This window comes from Paramisgurnus dabryanus, chromosome 4, assembly GCF_030506205.2.
Source record: "Paramisgurnus dabryanus chromosome 4, PD_genome_1.1, whole genome shotgun sequence".
Taxonomy (NCBI): Eukaryota; Metazoa; Chordata; class Actinopteri; order Cypriniformes; family Cobitidae; genus Paramisgurnus; species Paramisgurnus dabryanus.
Window position 1 is genome coordinate 30305143 of NC_133340.1, and position 21537 is coordinate 30326679.

At 37.4% G+C, this 21537-nt stretch overlaps 1 protein-coding gene across 7 annotated transcripts; it reads left to right on the forward strand.

Moving 5' to 3' along the window:
• The first annotated feature begins 1173 nt into the window (after positions 1 to 1173).
• Positions 1174 to 21509, forward strand: LOC135735581 (immunoglobulin-like domain-containing receptor 2). Of its 7 annotated transcripts, XM_065253984.2 has the most exons (12): positions 1195 to 1325; positions 3928 to 3947; positions 5591 to 5923; positions 7764 to 7883; positions 12769 to 12825; positions 14623 to 14769; positions 14952 to 15116; positions 15190 to 15312; positions 15493 to 15700; positions 15851 to 16505; positions 18391 to 18494; positions 20042 to 21509. In XM_065253984.2, the coding sequence occupies exons 1-11, from the start codon at positions 1297 to 1299 to the stop codon at positions 18481 to 18483; spliced, it is 1950 nt and encodes a 649-aa protein (XP_065110056.1). In that variant the 5' UTR covers positions 1195 to 1296; the 3' UTR covers positions 18484 to 18494; positions 20042 to 21509. The 7 variants fall into 7 exon arrangements, 6 of the variants coding, with proteins under 6 accessions (XP_065110055.1, XP_065110058.1, XP_065110060.1 ...); XR_010527660.2 differs by lacking the exons at positions 3928 to 3947; positions 18391 to 18494 and adding an exon at positions 18045 to 18174 and having other exon boundaries at positions 1174 to 1325; positions 20042 to 21508; XM_065253983.2 differs by lacking the exon at positions 3928 to 3947 and having other exon boundaries at positions 1174 to 1325; positions 20042 to 21508.
• Positions 21510 to 21537: the final 28 nt, after the last annotated feature.

Genomic DNA, 21537 nt, shown 5'->3' on the forward strand with positions numbered 1-21537 from the left:
AAAGGCATTATACATGCATTACATTCATTAATAAACTGCAACTTGTACTTCAAAAGATTGCAAACCTACAGCTGTATTTCATTTTACTGCAGTTGTAGGCTACTGTACTGCTCTGTACTGCAGTTAATCTATAGTTATTTTTAAAGGGTTTGTTTATAATGTACTGTGTGATGTTGAAATAGACCCTCTTCCAAAATAACTATTTGATAAGTAATGGATTTAGGGTTAAATAAAGTCTGTAAATTACTAAACAATTAATGAAGCAGTAAAATGTGATACATATCCCACCCAGTTCCTGTATTTCAATAAAGAGGCTGAGAAATAATTATACAGTATACGGTCAATATATCGTTGCAGAAACTACAAATCTAATGATGACCTAAGACTGCACAGTTACGACTTAGTTATAATCATCAAAATTAAAAGAAATAACCATGCAGTCTGTGTGTAATGAATGAATATAATATGAAAGTTTCATTTTTTGTATGAAAATAGAGAAATAAATCAGCTTTTTGATAATTATATGACCAGCACCTGTCCAGTATATATGTGTGAACTCAAAATGTGTTATCAGTTATAATGTTTTATTTCTCTCATTGCTCACTGTGCTTATATGAATATAATGTTTTTCTTGCTGTCTACAAGATGTTATGTTTTTTTCTTATAGATTTGAATGTTTGCACAATTGTCTGTAGCTGCTATTATGAAAATGAGTTTGGTTCATTATTCTTGGCAAATGTCTGTTTGAAGTATGGGTCACGTGGTCTCCTGCTTCATTTACTAATAATACACCGATAGAAACACTAGAGGGCGAAAAGACTTTAAATTTAGTTTTTTAACTTAATGTTATAAGCTTGACAAATATAAAGACATTTTAGGGTTTAGCTAAATAAAGCAGTAAAGCAGTTTACTTCAATAAAACACTTTATTGTTTAAGCTATTTGTTTAAACTTGTCTACTCATAAACGTTTTGTGCTTGTTTAATAATCTTTTCTAAGGACTAACATCGACTCATTGTTTTTTTTTTTTTATAAATATTTCTTATGAATATAGGAGAAAATGATTTTTTGTATCAAGGCTACATATGAGACATTTATAAGAAACAAAGCTTTGATGGACGGATCGCTCGCACTACACTGCAGTGGTGGCTCGTGATCGAGTTGAAGGCGGATCTTCAGTCCCGTTAGTTACGCACTGACCGACTGAAGAGCAGCCTATAAACCAACTGAACATGAAGGAGAAAACACGAGAAAAACACCACAAAACTCAAGGATTTCGACTCATCTCACTCTTAACATGCTGGATTTCACTCGTGGCTTTCACAGGTGTGTCATGTGTTAAAGACTTTAAATGTCCTGAGGTCTTTTTACCTCAGTAACTTTTACTGTCTGTAGCGGGAGACTTTGAAAGTTTAAAGTTAACCTGCAGGTTGTTGTTTTGCTGTTGTTGTGAGGTTGGGTTTCTTTACCTCAGTAATAGAGTTTTACAGTAAATAAGCTGCAACTTAAATATAATGTGTGCGCATTATGGGATTTTTATTTGCAATCAATTTGTAACTCAAGTTATGTGTTGTAACGTTACACAATAAAACGCATCATCATTGTCAGTACTACTAGTACTGTAAAGAGTTACAGCTATGGTTAGGGTTACCATGGTAGCCTCAGTGAAGTTGACTGAACCTGTTACGTTGTGATGTTAAAGGAAAACACCAACGTTTTTCAGTATTTTACTATGTTCTTATCCCAACTTAGACGAAGTAATACATCACTATCTTTATTCAATGCGTGCACTTCATCTTTGTACACACGTTGTGAATGTGTTAGCATTTAGCCTAGCCCCATTCATTCCTTAGGATCCAAACAGGGATGAATTTAGAAGCCACCAAACATTTCCATGTATGATTTTCAAAAAACCCAAAGATCAATATTTATCAGACATTCCCATTTACAAAGATACCTGTGGCCTCATTTATCAAGCGTGCGTACGAACAGAAGTGTGCGTAAAGTGTGCGTAGGAACAGTTTTACGCAAAGTGTGGAATTTATCAAATTGTACTTATACGTAGAATTGTGTGTAAATATACGCACACCTCGGAGTATGCGTACGCAGAGCATCTAGTGGTAGAATAGCGATACTACACAGGACCATCCATCCACAGCGTTAAAAGAACACTTTGCCTATTTATTATCCACCCCAAGGTGTTAAAAATGATTACTGTTAATAAAGTAACTGCAAATCAGTATTGAAGTTAATTAATGAAATAAGTGTCTAACCCTATATAAGAAAGCTCCGTCAAATGCTTGACACAGTGGCTTATCTTGCATTATTGGAAGACTTGGCAAATCATCCATTCCGCCGGGAGCGCGTTTTCAGAGATCGCGCCGATGATGCTGGTTATGCGGCTGTCCAAGGAAAGTTCTGTCATTGTCTGTCCTCCTACAGATTTCACGTCGGTGTGCTGTGACGCGTTTTTTTTTTTTTTTTTTTTTGGCTGATAATTTAATGTCAAACCACTTTTTTATTTCTAGAAGTGTTCTCATACCCAACGGAATTAAACTCACTGGTAACATGTTCCCATGCAGATTTGTTTTCTTTTGTTAGACATCCTCCCGTACTAAGTGAACCAAACAGATGTGTTATTAACCTCATCATCCACCAGTAACTCAATTTCTGTGTCTGTAAAGTTCCTCTTTTACGCTCTCTTTGCCATTATTGCGATGAGGGAAAAAGCACAACCACGTGACTTATAACTGGAGGTGTTGACACCATATATGGTTCATTGGAGGCGTTTAGGAATGCAAATGACCATGAACGTGCACGAGCATGGTGCTTAAGAACAAGTGGGATTTATCATCAAGGATTACTTACTGATGTGCGTACGAACCCCGTGCGCACGTTTGATAAATCCCGATTTTTTTGTACTTAGACACATTCTAAATTTCATTCGTAGGTACAAATATAGAACATTTTCTACGCACTGTTGATAAATGAGGCCCCTGGATTGTAAAAATCCGCTGAGGATTGAGAAAGTTGTGATATTTTTAATATTAGAAATCAGTGGGGAAAAGTTATATATGGATGTCAATGGAAGGTGTTTGACCAAAAATGCTGCTTATTGACATGTTTTTGCTTGTAACTTTCTCATTCGTGAGATATTTGCATGAAATTTTAACAGAAGGTAGAATTTTGTTAGTTCTTTTAAAATGAACATTTACCGTTTAAGTTGGAATGGGCCATTTAGTTGGATTCAGACTCAGACCTATGGTTTTTAGAACAATGCCTGCGGTTTTGATGTTTGTGACTACCAAATTTCCGCGATTCATTTAAATACCTTCTCCTCCATAGATTTCATTGAAATTTTGTCAGTACCGATAAAAGATATATATTTTGTCACACCTACCTTTCATTAGTGCCCTGAGTTTAGTGGAACTTAAGTTGCTGTAAAATAAAAACACCTCAGGATTGAAAGCTCAAAATATCAAATGCTTCTGGTGGTTTTTCTTCATGTATTTATTTTATGTAGTATTCAGTAAAGAAAATACTACAACCATGCGGCGAGAACTTAGTTGATATTGCATGACACGCTTTTCAAAGTAACAAGATTTTTCGACCCAGAAATTCAACGCACGTGTCTGCGATGTCAGCATTGCTATATATTGTATGACTGAAGAGCACTTAGTTTGCAGCAGTTCGATCTCAGTGAAAAAATAGGTATGTGTTAATTTGTCTAAGTTGAGGTAAGAACATAGTAAAATACTAACCTTAAAACCCAGTACTGTAATGTGTATATAAAACTGTTAACTTAAACCAGTGTCAATGAGCAAACACTTAAGACTTCAGACTCATAATAATAGAAAAACATACAGTAACACACTGTCCTACTGCTGCTCTCTCTCTCTCTCTCTCTCTCTCTCTCTCTCTCTCTCAGATTTGAACCAGATGTTTTAGGTGTGTGTTGGTTGACTCCCAGAAAATCTCTTCTGTTGACCAACTGGATTGATCGTAGACATTTGGGAGCAAACGTGTGTGCGTGTGAGTGTGTGTGTGTGTGTGTGTGTACCTGGTAATTATCACGTTGTGGGGACCAATTGTCCCCACAAAGATAGGAATACCAGTGTTTTTGTGTGTGTGTGTGTGTGTGTGTGCATCCATGTGGGTGTGTATGTGTATAGACAGAATTTGACATGGATTTATTCCTGACTTTCAGACATGTGTTATCAAGATATTTCTGTATTTAAAAAATCTTCACATTGTTTCATCCACAGACATTGAAGTCTAGCTGAAATAAATTCTGTTTACTAACCCTAAACATCAATTACTTTATCCAGCTCATCACCTGCTTCTCTTATTCTTCAGCATCCTATCATACAGTGGCACTGGCATGCAAAGGTTTGGGCACCCCTGGTCAAAATTTCTGTTGATGTGACCAGTTAAAGGAATGGTTCAAACCAAAATGATAATTTTGTCATAAATCTCTTTATGACACATTTTTAGATACCGGGAGGCTTGTGTCTGTCCCATAGACTTCAGTTTGTTTCACTGTTTCCCAGATGCCGACAAAGAAGGAGAAGGCTGTAAGAAGATAGCAAAGCATTTTAATGGTACCAATTTCCTCAGTTTGGATTGTAATTAAGAAATGTCAGTTAACAGGAACAGTGGAGGTCAAGATAAGGAAAAGCAAGTCAAAACCCCTGTTTTGACTGCAAAAGACCTCCAAAAGATTGGTCAGACTCTGGAGTTGTGGTGCACTGTTCATCTGTTCAGCGACACCTGCACAAAAATGACCTTCATGGAAAAGTCATCAGAATAAAACAACATCTGAGTCCTCACCACAAAAATCAGCGTCCGAATGCACGATACATTTTGGATGAAGGTCATGTGGAAAGATGAGTTGAAAATAGCACAATGAGTAAATGTATGTTAGGAGAACAAAGTGCACAGAATTTCATGAAAAAAAAACACCTGTCCAACTGTTAGCATGGGGGTGGATCGATCATACTTTGGGGTTGCATTGCAGCCAATGGCACTGGGAACATTTGGAAAGAATAGATTCAATTAAATGCTAACAATCTCTGCACGCAAACATAACACCATTGATAAAAAAGCTAAAGTTGAAAAGAGGATGGATTTTAGAAATGGATAATGATCTGAAACACAACTCAAAATCCATAGAAAGGAAAAATCCCTCAAACAAGAACTGAAAGACTCGTTGCTGGCTACAAAAAGCGTTGACAAGCTGTGATATAATAATTATATTTATATTGACCGGGGTGCCCAAACTTTTGCATACCAATTCGCTTTTCAACCATCAGTTCACAAAGGATGACATCAAGTCATTTTTAATGTCTCCTGTTTTACTCTGAAGTGCTTCGCACATTATAGCAAAGTAGGTAGTAAACATCTTTTTTCATGCTAACTAGAAGGCTGCAGGTAACTAAACAGGTTTAAGACAGATGTGTTTCAGAGACTCTGTATTCATGCATTGCAATATTATAGCTGCATTTTGTTTGTCTTACTGAAACTCTTCTCCTGTTTATCCCTTTCTGTTATCCACTGTCTTTTTTCTTTCTTTCTTTTTTGTCTCATCTCAGAGGTGTCACGGTGTGACGCTGTGCAGGTCTCCGTACGTGATGAGCGGCGCTTTGCGATGTTGTTTCAGTCTGTGGTTTTACCGTGTCAGTACACCAGCATATCCACGCAGACTCCGGTGGTCCAGTGGTGGTATAAGTCATACTGTCGTGATCGCACCCGCGACGTTTTCCGCTTCCCTGACACACTGACGGTCCAGGGCTCTGAGCTGGGGTCTTCGGTTTACCTCGACTGCGGGGACGCCGGGCGGACGGTCCGCATCGTAGCGTCTGGACAGGGGTCGTCCATCACCCTCGCCGAGTACTACAAAGGAAGAGACATCGCCATCATTAACAGTAATTTATATTTATTTCTTTAGTTTTTTTTTACTCTTTCTTTAAAGATGAGCATTGAAATTGAGGACTTGTGTGTTTTCTGAAGTTCCTTATGTTTCTAAAGTGTGACAAAGTGAACACCACTGCGTATTTTAATGATAAATTAAAAAATTAGATGATAGAAAGAAAAACAACAAAAATATCCTGCACACTTTAAAGATGCGGTTGGCAACTTTTTTGATCATATTTTTTTATCATATTCACTGAAACCGACACTATGCTTTGATAGAACGACATAAATTAGACTGTTTAAGAAAAAAAACAGCGCTTCTAGCTCTACCTAGAGCCTGTTATTTGTTTTGCAAAAATCCACCGCTCCCGGTTCACTTGGTCCAATCAGCGCAGTGATGTGTAAAATCTGCCTGTCAATCACAATACCTGCACGCGCCATAGATCCCCCTCGCCCTTGCGCGCGTTACAATATCACATGCATCCGCCTGAAGTTCACGGGTGTTTTGGTTTGAATGCAGCGTGATGGCGGAGAGAAGATTCACTAACAAACTTCCGATTCCTCGGTTAACAACTAGGGCTAGGAAAACAACCAATGAAAAGAAGGAAACAAAGATAGAAAGCGACCGTGACCGTAATAAAACTAGAATCAATATCGGACCGTCATTTGAAAGTTGGAGGAATCTACGAGATTTTAAAGGGTTCAAGCTAGATGCAGAGAAATTTTGTCACATTTCTTCTCGACAGGTAATTGTTGTTCTTTACTTACTACTTATTACTTACTTACTTATTACTTTATTTGTCCCTGTTAAGGGAAATTTGTCTTGGGCAGTACAGGTAAAGGTAAAGTAGGGCTGCACAACAGAAAACACCTTCATCAACACCGATTTCACAATCATAGAGTCATGTCCTTTGAATTTGAATTTAACAGCCTTGTAGCCAGAGGAACAAAATAATTCCTATAGCGATTGTATCTGAACCATTTATCAACCATTGATTGTATTTCAGAGTGTTATGTAAGTAATCTAAGTATTCTTGCTAAGTATGCGTTCACATTAATACTGGTGCACACGCACTGACGAGGGCGAGCTCGAAGGGAGGTTGCCCGTTGGTTGTGGTGGAGGGACCTGAAATTGTAAATATTTGGAAACTGCTCAATCCTCCAGAGTTGCCGACGGCAGCTTTAAATCTTGCATAAGTATCAAAAGAGAGAGGGAGAGAGAGAGAGAGAGAGAGAGAGAGGGAGAGAGAGAGACATGTTCCCTCAGGACTGTAATGTGCAATGAAGCATTATGGGAAGTTGTTTCTCATTGGAGAGGTGTTCAGTTGGGGTGTGTGTGTGTGTGTGTGTGTGTGTGTGTGTGTGTGTGTGTGTGTGTTGTGTATTTATGTTTTACAGGAAGGGCTACTCATTGTTCAGACTGTTTCCTGTTCCTGAAATTATTCTGTTATTCTTCAGCAGCAAAAAGAATTGTCAAGTTATTTTGCCCCCTGCCCATGACAAAATATAAAATAAATAAAAAAGTTTTATTACTTCAATTTGTATCTTAACAGTTTATTTATTTTTTTAAAACAGGTGACAAGTTAAAAAGTGGTGACTTAAGCTACAACTGCTGTTGATTGAGCTTAACTAGTAACATTTCCTTTAAAACTTGTTGTGTGTGCCCTGGTATTATTACTCGACCATAAATTCAAATTCATTATGATTCACTTTATTTTGAATATAAAATAACAGAAGAATCTGCAGGAGCTGTGCATTATTTCAGTGTTTCTTTGCTGAAAGTGAGCCAGACATTATTACACTCAATAGACTCATTCTGTGTCTGTCTGTCTGTTTTTTTCTGTCTGTCAGAGGCTGACCTACGCATTGGTGAGCTGCAGTGGGGTGACAGTGGTATTTATTACTGTAAGGTGGTCATCTCTGATGATCTGGAGGGTCAGAATGAAGCTCATGTGGAACTGCTCGTGTTAGGTGAGGTCACACATCAGACATCAATACAGCCCAGTGTTTAGACTTCAGCTCTGATATCTCTGGGTCTCTCTTCTTCATATGTGTGTGTTGTGATTTAAAATCATTTACCCCTGGTTTCACAGACAAGGCTTAAGGCTAGTCCTAGATTCAGACACATGTGTGAGCTGACTCAACTTAAAATAACTAACACTGACAGACGTTTTAAAAGAAAGTTGCCAGCCAGCGGCAGCATTTTCTGTGACTTCCACAAAAGTTTAATGCCTTCCAAAAACATTTCTTCTTCATCTATCTATCTACCTACCTACCTACCAATGGCGGGGAAAGAGTTAAACAGCTTTAACCTGCTCTGTTTCAACACAACTGTGAATGTCTGCACGTAACGCATCTCTTTCAGCAGCTGAGTAAGAAAGCACAGTGTAGTTTATGTCAATGTCAGGCCCGAGCGATTACTCTTCTGTGTGGTGTCTTCACTCAAGTAGACTTTAAAGATGTTTTAAAGCTGTTGTTCAGTCACAGACAGAGATTATATGGCATGCATACAGTTTCTCTGAATGTAGACTTTAAAAAGCACCAATTATCCACCTAAATCTCTTTTCTTGGACTACAACAAACACACGGATTGTAGGCAATGTAGTAAAGACAGACATTATCATAATTCCTCCCACTTCAGACTCACAGCCTGTAAGTTATCTCCTGTTAGCAACCTAATCTTTCAAACATGGTAAGGAGCGTCACATTTCTAGCTGACTTCAAAGGTATTCAGGCCAAACAGATTAGCTGGCCAATCAGGGACACAGATCTTTAGATTGATGAGTTTTGTACAAAATCAGTGTGTTTCAGGAAAGGAGGGAAATCTGGAGCTACAAAAATGTACGGAAAATAATGTGGTTTTTTTTTACCATAAACTATGCAAACACATTGTATTATATTAAATACACAAAATAAACTTGTTTTTTAGCAATGAAATAGGTGCCCTTTAATCAGAAATCAAGAGGGATTTAGGTTCTTTACTAGTGAAAGAGGAACTAACTAAGTGTATATCCCCTGCTGTGACATGCCCTGCTGAAAATAAAAGCATACCAGCAAGACCAGCACATGTTGTGTTTTGGTGCTGGTTTGCTAATGAACACCAGCTAAACCAGCATCAGCACCAGCATTAGCACCAGCTAAACCAGCACCAAACCAGCATTAGCACCAGCATCCCATGCTGGTCACACCAGCAAGACCAGCATATGTTGTGTTTTGGTGCTGGTATGCTGGTGACCACCAGCTGAACCAGCATCAAACAACCATAGACCAGCATAATTCCCATGCTGGTACATGCTGGTTTGATGCTGGTTTTTTCAGCAGGGTGATCACCATTTTAAGGTGATTTTGTGCCCTTTTTGCAGCTTTTAAAACATGAAGACACAAAGCTGTAATGTACTTCATATAGTAAGTGTATTGTGACGACTCAGGCAAGTGTGGATCCATTTCCAACACTTTATTGTTCAGTGATAGCAACGAACAGAAAACAAGCCAGGCACAACAGCAGTAAATCATAAACGTTAATACAGTCCAAGGTCGGAGCAGGCAGAGACCATCCAAAGTCAGGGGCAGGCGGCAAACAACAGTAATCCAAAAGAGAGTCCGAAATAAACACCAGGAAAACAAACACGAGAAAATACCAGGAAAACGCTCAGTAATGTTGCCGGGCAAACAAGACTTTGCAAAGTCCGTGTGCTCGAGTCCCAGGTTAAATATGGCTGCTGACCCGGAACAGGAACCGCGGGAACAGTGGCCGCGGGGAATGAAGGGAAAGGTAGTACAGTTAATAATCGGGTGAATGTGAGGGTTGCGTACCGGGGCGTTGACGCTGACATCCGTCACATGTAGTTTGTATGATGATTGTTAGGCTAAATGTTCTGCAGTTATATGCAAAACTCTACTTTTCTTATCAGGACACTTTCAAATTTGTACTGGATCCTAACCCCCTCTGTCAATAGGAGAGCATCATGAGTTTCTAGATGTGCTTCCATGGCAACAGTAAGGCTTTAAGTGTCCAGCAGTGAGGAGCATGACGTAAAGACTTATTGTGTGGACGTGAATCAGAGAGAGACAGAGATGAACTGAATACAACAGATGCGTCATTTAACCTTCAGTTGCTTTACAGCAAGAACCTCGACAACTAGACTCCAAGATAAAGGACAAAAAATGTATTAAATCTGCCAACTACAGAACATCTTCAAACAAATGACGACTTAAATGCTCAAGACCAGTAGTACAATACACATAAAAAACTATATAAAAGAACAAAATACTGACCGTTCTAAACATGTGTATTGATTAAAGCTGCAGTCGGCAAAATATTTTTGATCATATTCACTCAAACCAACACTATTCTCCGATTAAACAACATAAGTTAGACTGTTAAAGAAAACAATCTGCGTTAGACTGTTAAAGAAAACAATCTGCGTTAGACTGTTAAAGAAAACAATCTGCGCTTCACGCATTGTCCCTCATTGTCCCTCACTCATTCCAGCCACGGGTAGTCATTTTCCCATTCAATTCTACAACCCCAAATCAGAAAAAGTTGGGACACTGTAGAAATTGTGAGTAAAAAAGGAATGGAATAATTTACAAATCTCAAAAACTTATATTTTATTCACAATAGAATATCTATAACATATTAAATGTAGAAAGTTAGACATTTTGAAATGTCATGCCAAATATTGGCTCATTTTGGATTTCATGAGAGCTGCACATTCCAAAAAAGTTGGGACAGGTAGCAATAAGAGGCCGGAAAAGTTAAATGTACATATAAAGAACAGCTGGAGGAGGACCAATGTTTAGGAATAGGAATGTTGTCCCATTTTTTGTCTAAATCAGGCTTCTAGTTGCTCAACTGTCTTAGGTCTTCTTTGTCGCATCTTCCTCTTTATGATGCACCAAATGTTTTCTATGGGTGAAAGATCTGGACTGCAGGCTGGCCATTTCAGTACTCAGATCCTTCTTCTACGCAGCCATGATGTTGTAATTGATGAAGTATGTGGTCTGGCATTGTCATGTTGGAAAATGCAAGGTCTTCCCTGAAAGAGACGACATTTGAATGGGAGCATATGTTGCTCTAAAACTTGGATAAACTTTTCAGCATTGATGGTGCCTTTCCAGATGTGTAAGCTGCCCATGCCACACGCACTCATGCAACCCCAAACCATCAGAGATGCAGGCTTCTGAAATGAGCGCTAATAACAACTTGGGATGTCCTTGTCCTCTTTAGTCCGGATGAAATGGCATCCTAGTTTTCCAAAAAGAACTTCAAATTTTGATTCGTTGGACCACAGAACAGTTTTTCACTTTGCCACAGTCCATTTTAAATGAGGCTAATGACACGGTGGGTTGTGTTCACCGACAATGTTTTCTGGAAGTATTCCAGAGCCCATGTTATGATTTCCATTACAGTAGCATTCCTGTATGTGATGCAGTGCCATCTAAGGGCCCGAAGATCACGGGCATCCACACTGTAAAAAAATTCCGTAGAAATTGCAGCTGGGTTGCCGGTAACTTACCGTAGATTTACATTTATGTTTTTTACTTGCAACATTTTGTTCAAAGTTAAATGAACATTAAACATTTACAAGTATTCATCTTTACAGAGTAAAACTAAAAAAACAGCATCCAGCAAAACATTCTGGGAAACAAAATCTGGAGCAAAAACAGAAAAAGGTTGATGATGATTTCTGGTTCCCAGAATGCTTTGCATGAGGCTGTTATTGTATAGTTTTATTCTGTAAAGATAAAGACTTGTTAATATTTTAAATGTATTTAACTTTGAACAAACTCTTGCCAGTAAATAACATAAATTAAAATCTACGGTAAATTACCGGCAACCCAGCTGCAATAACATTGTAAATTCTACGGAATTTTTTTACAGTGCAGTATGGTTTTCCGGCCTTGACCCTTACGCACAGAGATTGTTCCAGATTCTGTGTCTGTCATGTTTTTGCACTGAAATGATTTTCAAAAAATACGGAACACAGTGCGTTCCTTATCAGTTCAATACGGAACAGGAATTTTATGTGTCAAATACGGGACGATTCCGTATTATACAGAACGGTTGGCAACCCTAGTGTTTTTGCTCATCAAGAAAAAGCATCTTAATTTAAGAATTTTTAGGTATTTTTACTGAAAACAAGACAAAAATACTAAGAATTTTTTTCTTGAAAATCATTTTTTGCAGCCCAACCCTAACAACCAATGAAAAGAAAGAAACAAAGATAGAAAGCGACCGTGCCCGTAATAAAACTAGGATCAATATTGGACCGTCATTTGAAAGGTGAAGGAATCTATGAGATTTTAAAGGGTTCAGGCTGGATGCAGAGCTTGCCAAATTTCTTCTAATTGTGCTTTATCAACCATTGATTGTATTTCTGAGTGTTATGTAAGTAGTCTAAGTATTCTTGCTAAGTATGCGTTCAAAATAATACCGGTGCACACGCACTGACAAGGACGAGCTCGAAGCGAGGTTGATCGGTGGACACAAAGTTCCAACTTAGCCTAACTGTGACGTAAAGAGGACACTAACTTACAACTTGCACTACTAAATACCGTATGTTTGCGTTAAACTTACTTTGAGCATAACTACGTATAAAGTAAAGCAACTGCAAGCATAGCATCACTTTCATGACCTTTGTGATGAGTTTTGCACATACAAACACTAATCACATTTACTCTTTCTTTAATAGCACAGTCATAAGATCTGAATGTAACGCAGTGTTTTCTCTTCCTGACACAAATCTTCTCAGCATGTAGCAAATCTTTCTCTCCATTCACCCTTAAATCTTTCAGATGGTTCTTCTGCATCAGCAGCTCTTGCTCTGTGCTTTACCTCTGTCTCTGTCTCCAGGTCAGACAGGTATGGCCGATGATCTTCTACCTGGGTTTAATGTGGAGATTATTCCAGGTAACCACACAGATTTCTGTTTCCTGTTTCATTCACCTCACTTTCTAATGTCATTAACTCATTGATGGATCATCTTACACTAACAAATGTTTTTCAGGTAACCTACAATGCAGTTTTTTTAAATGAACTGATTTGAATTTTAATTATTTTAAATTATTTATGTACTAATATTATTTATATTATTATATGGAAATAAATCTAATAAAATATAAATGTTCACCCATAGTGTTTTATATGGTATGGCCTTTGAAGCTTTCCATGAATAAACCCTATTAGATTTATAGTCTGATGTCCAGTTTGCTGTGTGTTAAATGTTAAAATAAACATTAAATGATTTGAAGTTTTATCTTTTTTGTCATTTTTACACACTGAAAACTACAGGAAGTAATAATGTTACACCCAATTCAATTAAAATTTATTTGAAAAGCGTTTTTCACCATTGTTCAATGTTACAAACAGCTTTACATGGAATAGAAACAATCACAATGACATTAATAAAGAAAGCATGGCAGTTTGAGAATATAGAGCTCCAGCAGTTTGACGTCATGCTCGATAGTTTTGACAGGCATTCGTAGAGGGCTGTTGCATTGGTATTGATAGACGATAATTTGAAACCAGACTGTTTACACCTTACAAACCTTACTATTTTAACATGTTGTATAAGGGTTTTCTGTTTAATAATAACCCTGAAATGACATGAAAGTGTAGAAAATAACTGGGCTGATAGATGTTAAAAGGCATTATAGGGATCTCTTATGTTTATGGATGTACATATCTGCATCTTTTGAAATAAAGTTTGCAGTAAACTCTGTTGCCATGAAACTCTTACTGGTGGCATTCGTTTTATATTCACTCCCGGCTGTCATTGTCTGCCAATATGGTGGCGTAAACAGAATGGGTCAAGTGTGGAGCAAGTGTGTGTGTGTGTGTGTCTGTGTGTGATCTGTGTCTGTGTTTGTGTGTGTGTCTGTATGTGTGTCCATATGTGTGTGTCCGTGTGTGTGTGTATGTGGTCTGTGTCTGTGCGTGTGTGTGTGTGTGTGTGTGTGTATGCATGCATGTTACAGAGGACAGATAAGATGTTTGGGAGATGTAATAGTTGTACTTCCTGAGTTCCACACCCCACCCCTCTGATTTAAGGGCCTGATCTCTTTTACTAACACAATTTTTCATAATGAATCAGTTTTAAATGAAAAGCAGAAACATTTACACTTCTATTATGTGTCATTTATTATCCAACAGTTCTTTCTTGAGCTCTTCCCAGCCCTGAGATGTTCTACTGATAACATAACAGTAACCGCTTCACTGTTTGTATCGGTCCACCACATATAGATAGATATAAAGATAACATCATTGACAGACGACTGCACTGCCCCATATCACTGTTTAGAAGAAATTGTTAGTAATCAGCTAGATAAAACATATGGCCAACAACACAAACAACACCGGCCTAGTGGTTTTAGGATATTTTACTGCAAATATCTTACAAATTCTACCATTAATTTGTATTTTTAGTAAGGCTTAATGAAACATTCCTCAACAGGACATGACAGTCTTGAGTGTGTTCTCCAAACAGGGCAAAATATCTTAGGACAAACTATACAAATCACAACATACATTATGTACAGTATGTACACATAATAAGATACACACAAAAGACACAGAGATCACATGAAGTGAACAGTGAGTGTGCGCAAGGACAAATCATTCAATCAAAGATTAAAACATTTTCAAGAATGTTCTTATAATGTTATACAGCAGTGTGTGTAGTAATGGCTTGTGTTGTGTTGTGTGTAGAGTGGGTGTTTGTGTGTGTTGTAGTAGTGGGCAGTATTCTCTTCATTCTGCTGGTGGGTGTGTGTTGGTGTCAGTGTTGCCCTCATTCCTGTTGCTGTTACGTGAGATGTTGCTGCTGTCCTGAGACCTGTTGCTGCCCACGACATTGTGAGTAGAAGACAAACTCCATCCTGAAATTCACAAATCACGAATTATTTTTTATTACAAGCATTGCCTTAATAAAAGAAATAATTCTGTTTAAGACTCTGATGCTTTTATAGTCATTTCATTTGTCAGGTTTACACATGTTTAGGTTTTGTTTAAACATTTAGTCTTTTTTTTTTAAATAGTGTACGAAGCAGGGAAAGGAATCAAACTGGCACCATCAACGTCAGTGCCAGCGTACCCTACATACTACATACCTGGGATGCCGACCATGCTGCCCATAGCACCACCGTCCCTCATTGACCCTAACCTGACCACAGCACCATCAGTACAGAGCAACAGCACAACAGGTGGGTTTCTATTACTGTGTTATGCACATTTTTAAGCCATTTTTGTAGTTATATTTATGTGTATCACCTGTAGGGCACAGTGGCTTTCATCCGCAGCCGTCGTCAGATCAAAACTCTCTCAAGGTGCTGCAGTATGTGGAAAAGCAACTCGCCGAATTCAACCCATCATCACCGAAACACAGCAGCAGTCGAGACAGTAAGATCCAGACACAAACGCTCACTGCGTATTACATTCGTCTCTGTGTAATAGTTTTTGTCTCCTGTTAACTTAATCTTGTTGCTTTTCATACACTTTTGAGCTTTTCCTGTGATGTAGTCAACGCTGTTCTGTGTTCTCTTTGATTTCATCGCTGTGAGTTTTTCTCTCTGTTTGCAGCTTGCAGTATGTCTGAACTGAGTTCATTACATGATGCAGAAACTGAGTTTCATCAAAACTACCGACAAGTCCAAAAAAAAGCTCTACCGTCCATCCCTGACCTCGATGATCTGCCTGACCTCACGACTTCAGATTTATTGGATCTACACGAGGGAAGAAACGCGCGCCAGCCACAGCGTAGACTCCGGGAGTTGGACGACAATCCCAGGTAATAATAGAGGAATGAAATGAATCCAGTTTGATGTCAGTCATTCTGGATTTGTATGTGATAGGAGAATTGTTATAGACAATGTCAAGTTTAGTGTTTATCATTACATCACACGAGACTTTTTTGTCATTTTTATATCTGAATTTGCAGGTGGAACCCACGCTCAGAACACTTGGAGAGAAAAGCTTTCCTAGAACGAGGACGCACGGGATCACTGGATGAGCTTGAGGAGTTCGCCATGACCTATATGCAGCGAGGACGTCGTCACGGGGACCCGGGATTCAGGGATAAAGACTACAGAGCGCGGGAGCGAGAAAGAGAACTGGAACTCGATCGTAATCCGTTTTATTGCTCCAAACTGCACTCTCAGAATAAAGGACCAATGAGACAACCACCAAGTCCCCCACCTTTACCTGGTAAAAGGCGTGGCATTCGGGATTCTGACCAACCAGATCGAGATACACGACATCGGGATCAGGATAGGGGGCGAGACTACAATGATGCCCTTCTCAACAGTTTCTTTGAGCATAAAGGTGAGAAAGTTTCTTCAAAAGCAGGGAGGACTGAGGAAGATTCAGACAAAACCAGTTCCAAAAAGAGTCAAGAGCGAACGGCAAACGCCAGGTCTCCAAGCAACCGGTTACCTCGCCAAAAGACGGCAGAGGACACAGAATCCTTGCCCCCCTACACGGAGAAAGAGCATTCCCGTGGAGTAGAGTCCGGACAACGACCTTTTAACTACACGCGCTCCAGTCACGGCTCTTCACCAGGACGACAGGAGGAGCAGAACCGCCCTCGTAAAGTGGTGAGTTATCTGTAGAGCTCTTTGTTACCCTTTCATTGGGAGGTTCAGTAAAAACCCTCTGGAACTGTAGGTTTAAATAAAAGCATTCGTGCAATGAAAGAAAAGCGCCGACACTACAGAATGAAGGCAAAAGAAGGAAGGCCATTAAATCTTTCAAGTCTTTGAAAAGATAAATAGTGCACTAGCGGCCAAAAGTTTGGGGTTCTTTGACTTGATCTTTAAAAAATCTTTTGATCTAAAGGCGTAGGCATATATATATATATATATATATACAGTTGTGTTCAAAATAATAGAAGTGTATAAAAAGGAAATAAAAATGTATTTCCTTATTTTAAATGTATTGACAACATTACACATTTAATTCCAAATCAAAGCATTTTATTGCCATTTCAAAACATTTGAGATCATTTTAGCTGAGGATTTTAAACTTTGCTGCATTTCTTTATACGTTTTCCACTCTCAAATCAACTTTTTACTCAAATTACGTTGATCCTCTGAGCAATGGTGAAACGGAAATTCAGCATCAGATATATTTTATAACAAACATTTGCTTCCCCTCTTTCTAAACAAGTGACAAAAGAAGCCGTTTTTTCACAGAATAAACTCATTTACTTATTAAACTTCACACTGCTATTATTTTGATCACAACCCTTTCAATAAATGAGTCTATAACTCAGCACAAGTAGTGTGGATATTGTCACACATGGGTCTATTGTCTTTCTATTACGCTACTAAATCTATAAGTAAATCATTTCCAATGCAGAAATATTACTATTACTTATAATATCAGGTTACTGATGTTGCACTGCTATTTTATTGAACACAACTGTATATGAACAAAACAAATTCAATATAAAACATAGATTCATTTCTACATCTAAAATCTAATTTAAAGAATGTTTTTGAAAAGCATGGCTTCATGACAGAGTTAAGTAAAATCAGACAATACCAGTAAACTCCTCTAAATAAAATCATCGGAGTGTGAAAGACCATGAAAAAAAGACTTATTTATACACTTTGTTAAAGATAATATCACTTTGACCCCGAAGAAACAAACATTTGAACATTAATTGTATATCTGTAATGACAGTCAATATATTTGACTTATTTTCTGTTTGTATAAGAGCCTGTATTTTACTGTTACTGTTTTACAGTCTCTAGTCTCTTTTGATTACTGCTTGTATGTTTAGATTAGCAAGCACACAGCGCAGGTTGCCCCAATATCATCGTGACTAGGTGACCTTACATTATCATGATTGATCAGATTGAGGTGATCATGTTTATCATTAAAGTGAGCAGCTACTCGTTTAGATTCGTGCTCCCTGATCTTATGATAACTTTGTATTTCAAAACTTGTGTGCCAGTCTACACAGGACTGTTTGCGTTGATAGACCCTCAATCTATATGTTATGTGGTTTTCCGTCTTTGTAGTGTAAAGAGAGGAAAAGCCACAGGCAACTGTGATGAGGATGTTACAGAATAATCATTTTGACATTTATTTTTTCTAACTTATTTTTGATTTTTCTGAAAATGTTCCAGCGTGATATCCGACGGACGGGTTTTCCCAGAACGCAAATGACATGAGAATGATTTCTGCTAATGCTACACAAGACTGAAGATCATCAAATAATAAAATATTGATCTATTTTGGATTTAGTGTTATTCTGAAGTAAGGATGGGTTTAGTATTACTGTAAAATAAACTAGCCTGAGTAAATGACTTTTATACTGCTGATGCTTAGTGTGATATCGATATAAGTTTTTCATCTGTCATGAAAGAAATGAAAAGATCAAACAAACCGAGCTTATTGCAGACAAATGTACTCTATAAGATCTCCTGCCGCTCATCATCCTCATTATTCATTATATTTATTTATCTCTTATAGACGTTTTTTGATGAAAAAACTGCCGAGTTTGATTCTGATCTAGGTCTTTCAATCACGGTTCGATATGCACCTCGATTTGACAACAGAAAATAACTTGTACAGAGGTAACAAGAATGTAACAAAAGATACAAAATATATATATATATATATAAAATCTACTTACTTGCTTAATTCCTCCCCTCACAGTGTGTTTAAATATACAACGATTAAACTTTAACACAACTAATATTGACATTGTTTATCATTAAAAGCTGAGTTGCTGTTCATTCAAAGTGCTGAAAATCCTCCTTGGAAAATGAAAACGTTTTAAACAGAAGTAAAGATGAAAGAACCATGCATTAGGAAAATAAATAAAGGCTTTATTTTAATTGACGTGTAAAACCATACTTTGGCGGACTGTTTTACTTTTATTGTTTCACAAGTTTGCCTGCACATTTATACTTAATAATTGAAAACTGAACCAGCTAATGTGCATGTCAAGATCATAGAAATATATATAAAATGACATATATTATTGTTTATAGTGTTAAAAAAGCTTGTTCTCATGATGAATTTAGCATGTATCAAGATCATTCAATCATTTTTACAACCAAATATAGTAAATATAGCCTAACTTTAACAAGCACATTGGAAATGATCATAAGACAGTAATACTACACAAATGTTTTGTGTGCACTGTTAGTGCCGATTATGAGACTGATTCATAGTTGTGAAGTTTGTTAGAGAATTTAGCTCAGTGCTGTAAAAAATGTTAGGGAACATTGGATCTCATTCATTCACTAAGCATGTGTACAGCGTAGTTGTGCGTGAGATGTGTGTATGGACGTTTTCATGACTAAATCATGATTCAACAAAAACTTTCATACAAAAATTTCTTCTAAATGTACAAAATATTCAAGAACAACTAATGTACGCAACAATCACCTAGGCTATAATCAAATACTAGGCTATAATTATAATATATATAAAATGTACATTATTATAATATTTTCTATATTGTTATATACATTATCCAAACCAAACATCATCTCCTGTCTATTTTATTTTAGATTCAGAGTTTTGTCCCTCTGGACAAGCGCTGTGCTGCGTAAAGCCCTTATATGGAGCTGGTTTGGGCGTGTAGTATGCAAATTAGCAACCTCATGCACACGACCACTCATTTATATCACTCCAAGTTCACTAACGTAAGAACGAGTATAAGAACAAATTCATGTGCATACGCACGTGTTTCCGTAAAAAGTTCAAATGTGCGTATTTATAGGAAAAACTATTAGTGTACGAGATCCAGTGACTGTAAATTCAGATTTGAAAGGAAAGATAACTTTTGCTATAAAAATCCATCATTTCTTCAGATGAAGGGAATCTTATTGAGTACAATTTGAAAAAAAAACCTTTAGATGTTTATTTGGTGATATATTATTTAGGAACAACTGAACAGATGTCTGCTTATAACAATTTCACAATAATCACTTGACAGAAGCTTCACCGGCTGACTGTTTCTCCTCTCACTGCTGCTCCAGTCCAGACTAATCTGATCTGATGTGATCTGATCTAAACTCTAATGGTTAAGAAGCGTATATATACATATATCACTTGATCATCTGCTCGGTCTCTGCACTCATCTGGACTCTTGTGTCCTGTCTTTAAACAGAACACGCTTCTGACCAGAGACTTGCTTGTAGTCTGATGTCCTGAGACACGCTTTCACCACGCACGGCTTCTCTGACCCCTGCGGACCCCCTGTATTATCACAAACACTAAAGACAGCTTGTGCTTTATGAATGACTTTGTAGGGTTTCACTCCATCGATTGAAGTCCCAGAAAAGAAGTAAACACAGAATTTGGGTGATCTTCAAATGAAAATGTTTTAAGCGTTACTGTGTATCTGAATGTAGTTTGATTTAAGTAGTAAATATATTCATCAGGACATTTCATATTTTGGCTTTCTTCACCACCAACAGAATAAGTAAATTCAAAATGTTTAGCTGGTAAATTTTAATTGACATCTGAGATACTACAGCATACTGAATAGACAGTGGAGTCTAATAATGTAAAGAAATGGATTTGTGTGCCATGAATATATTTACCAGACAGTATTAAAGGTCTGTATTATTATTATTATTATATAAGTTTATTGCTGTGAGCTTTTCTCCATTATTTTTCATTTCAATACAGAGGTTTAACTGTCCATTATAAACACACACACGCACACACGCACGCACACACAAACACACACAAACACACACACACACACACACACACACACACACACACACACACACACACACACACACACACACACACACACACACGAAATGTACAACTTTGATTGATTTTTCCCAATTTATTCACAATTATGCATAACATTTCTGTGAAAATGACATTTTTTCAAAAGGTTTAAAAAATCTTTTGAGTGTTTGAGAATCTTGCACAAATGTTTTTTTTTCATCATTTAAACTTTAACTTGGTTAGGGTGGTTAATAAGACATTTTTCTGTGGTGTGACAAACTGAGAACATAATATCATGACTTTAATTTAATAATTGCTATGTAGTTATTTTAGTTCCTATAAATGATTTATAGTTAACAACACTCCACACACAGACACACTGTATTTTGTCAGATTGAATAAAGTGTAAGCTAGTGTAGTTTTAGTAATGAAAGCAGCCTGATGTCCACGTGATTGAGTTGTAGTGAATGCTGGATAAATGTTGATCTTTCTCTCTATGGTACCTGCTGTCAAAAGCTTATTGACAGAAAAGAAGCAGCAGTCACTGGATGATGATGTCATCAAGCATCACATGTTATGGAGTGTTAGTCTGTGTTAACTGGTTTGTGTGTTTGGTTCTGTAGGAGATCTGATCCTTCATCTGACTTTTCTTTTACTCTTAAATGTTTGTCGTTGCTCTAAAACTTATAACAATTGAATCCCAATACTTGAGAAAATCATTTAACTGCAGTTTGCCTGTGAGGACTGAAAATCTTTCTTATGTTTACACTTTTGTTTTCATTATTGTTGTTTTATTTGTATATAAGTTTGATCCAAGCACATGAATCTACTTAACTGTATCATTATATGAAACCTAATAAAGAACAAAACAATTCAATTATTTCCCTAAACGACTCATTTCATTAAATATTCACTGTA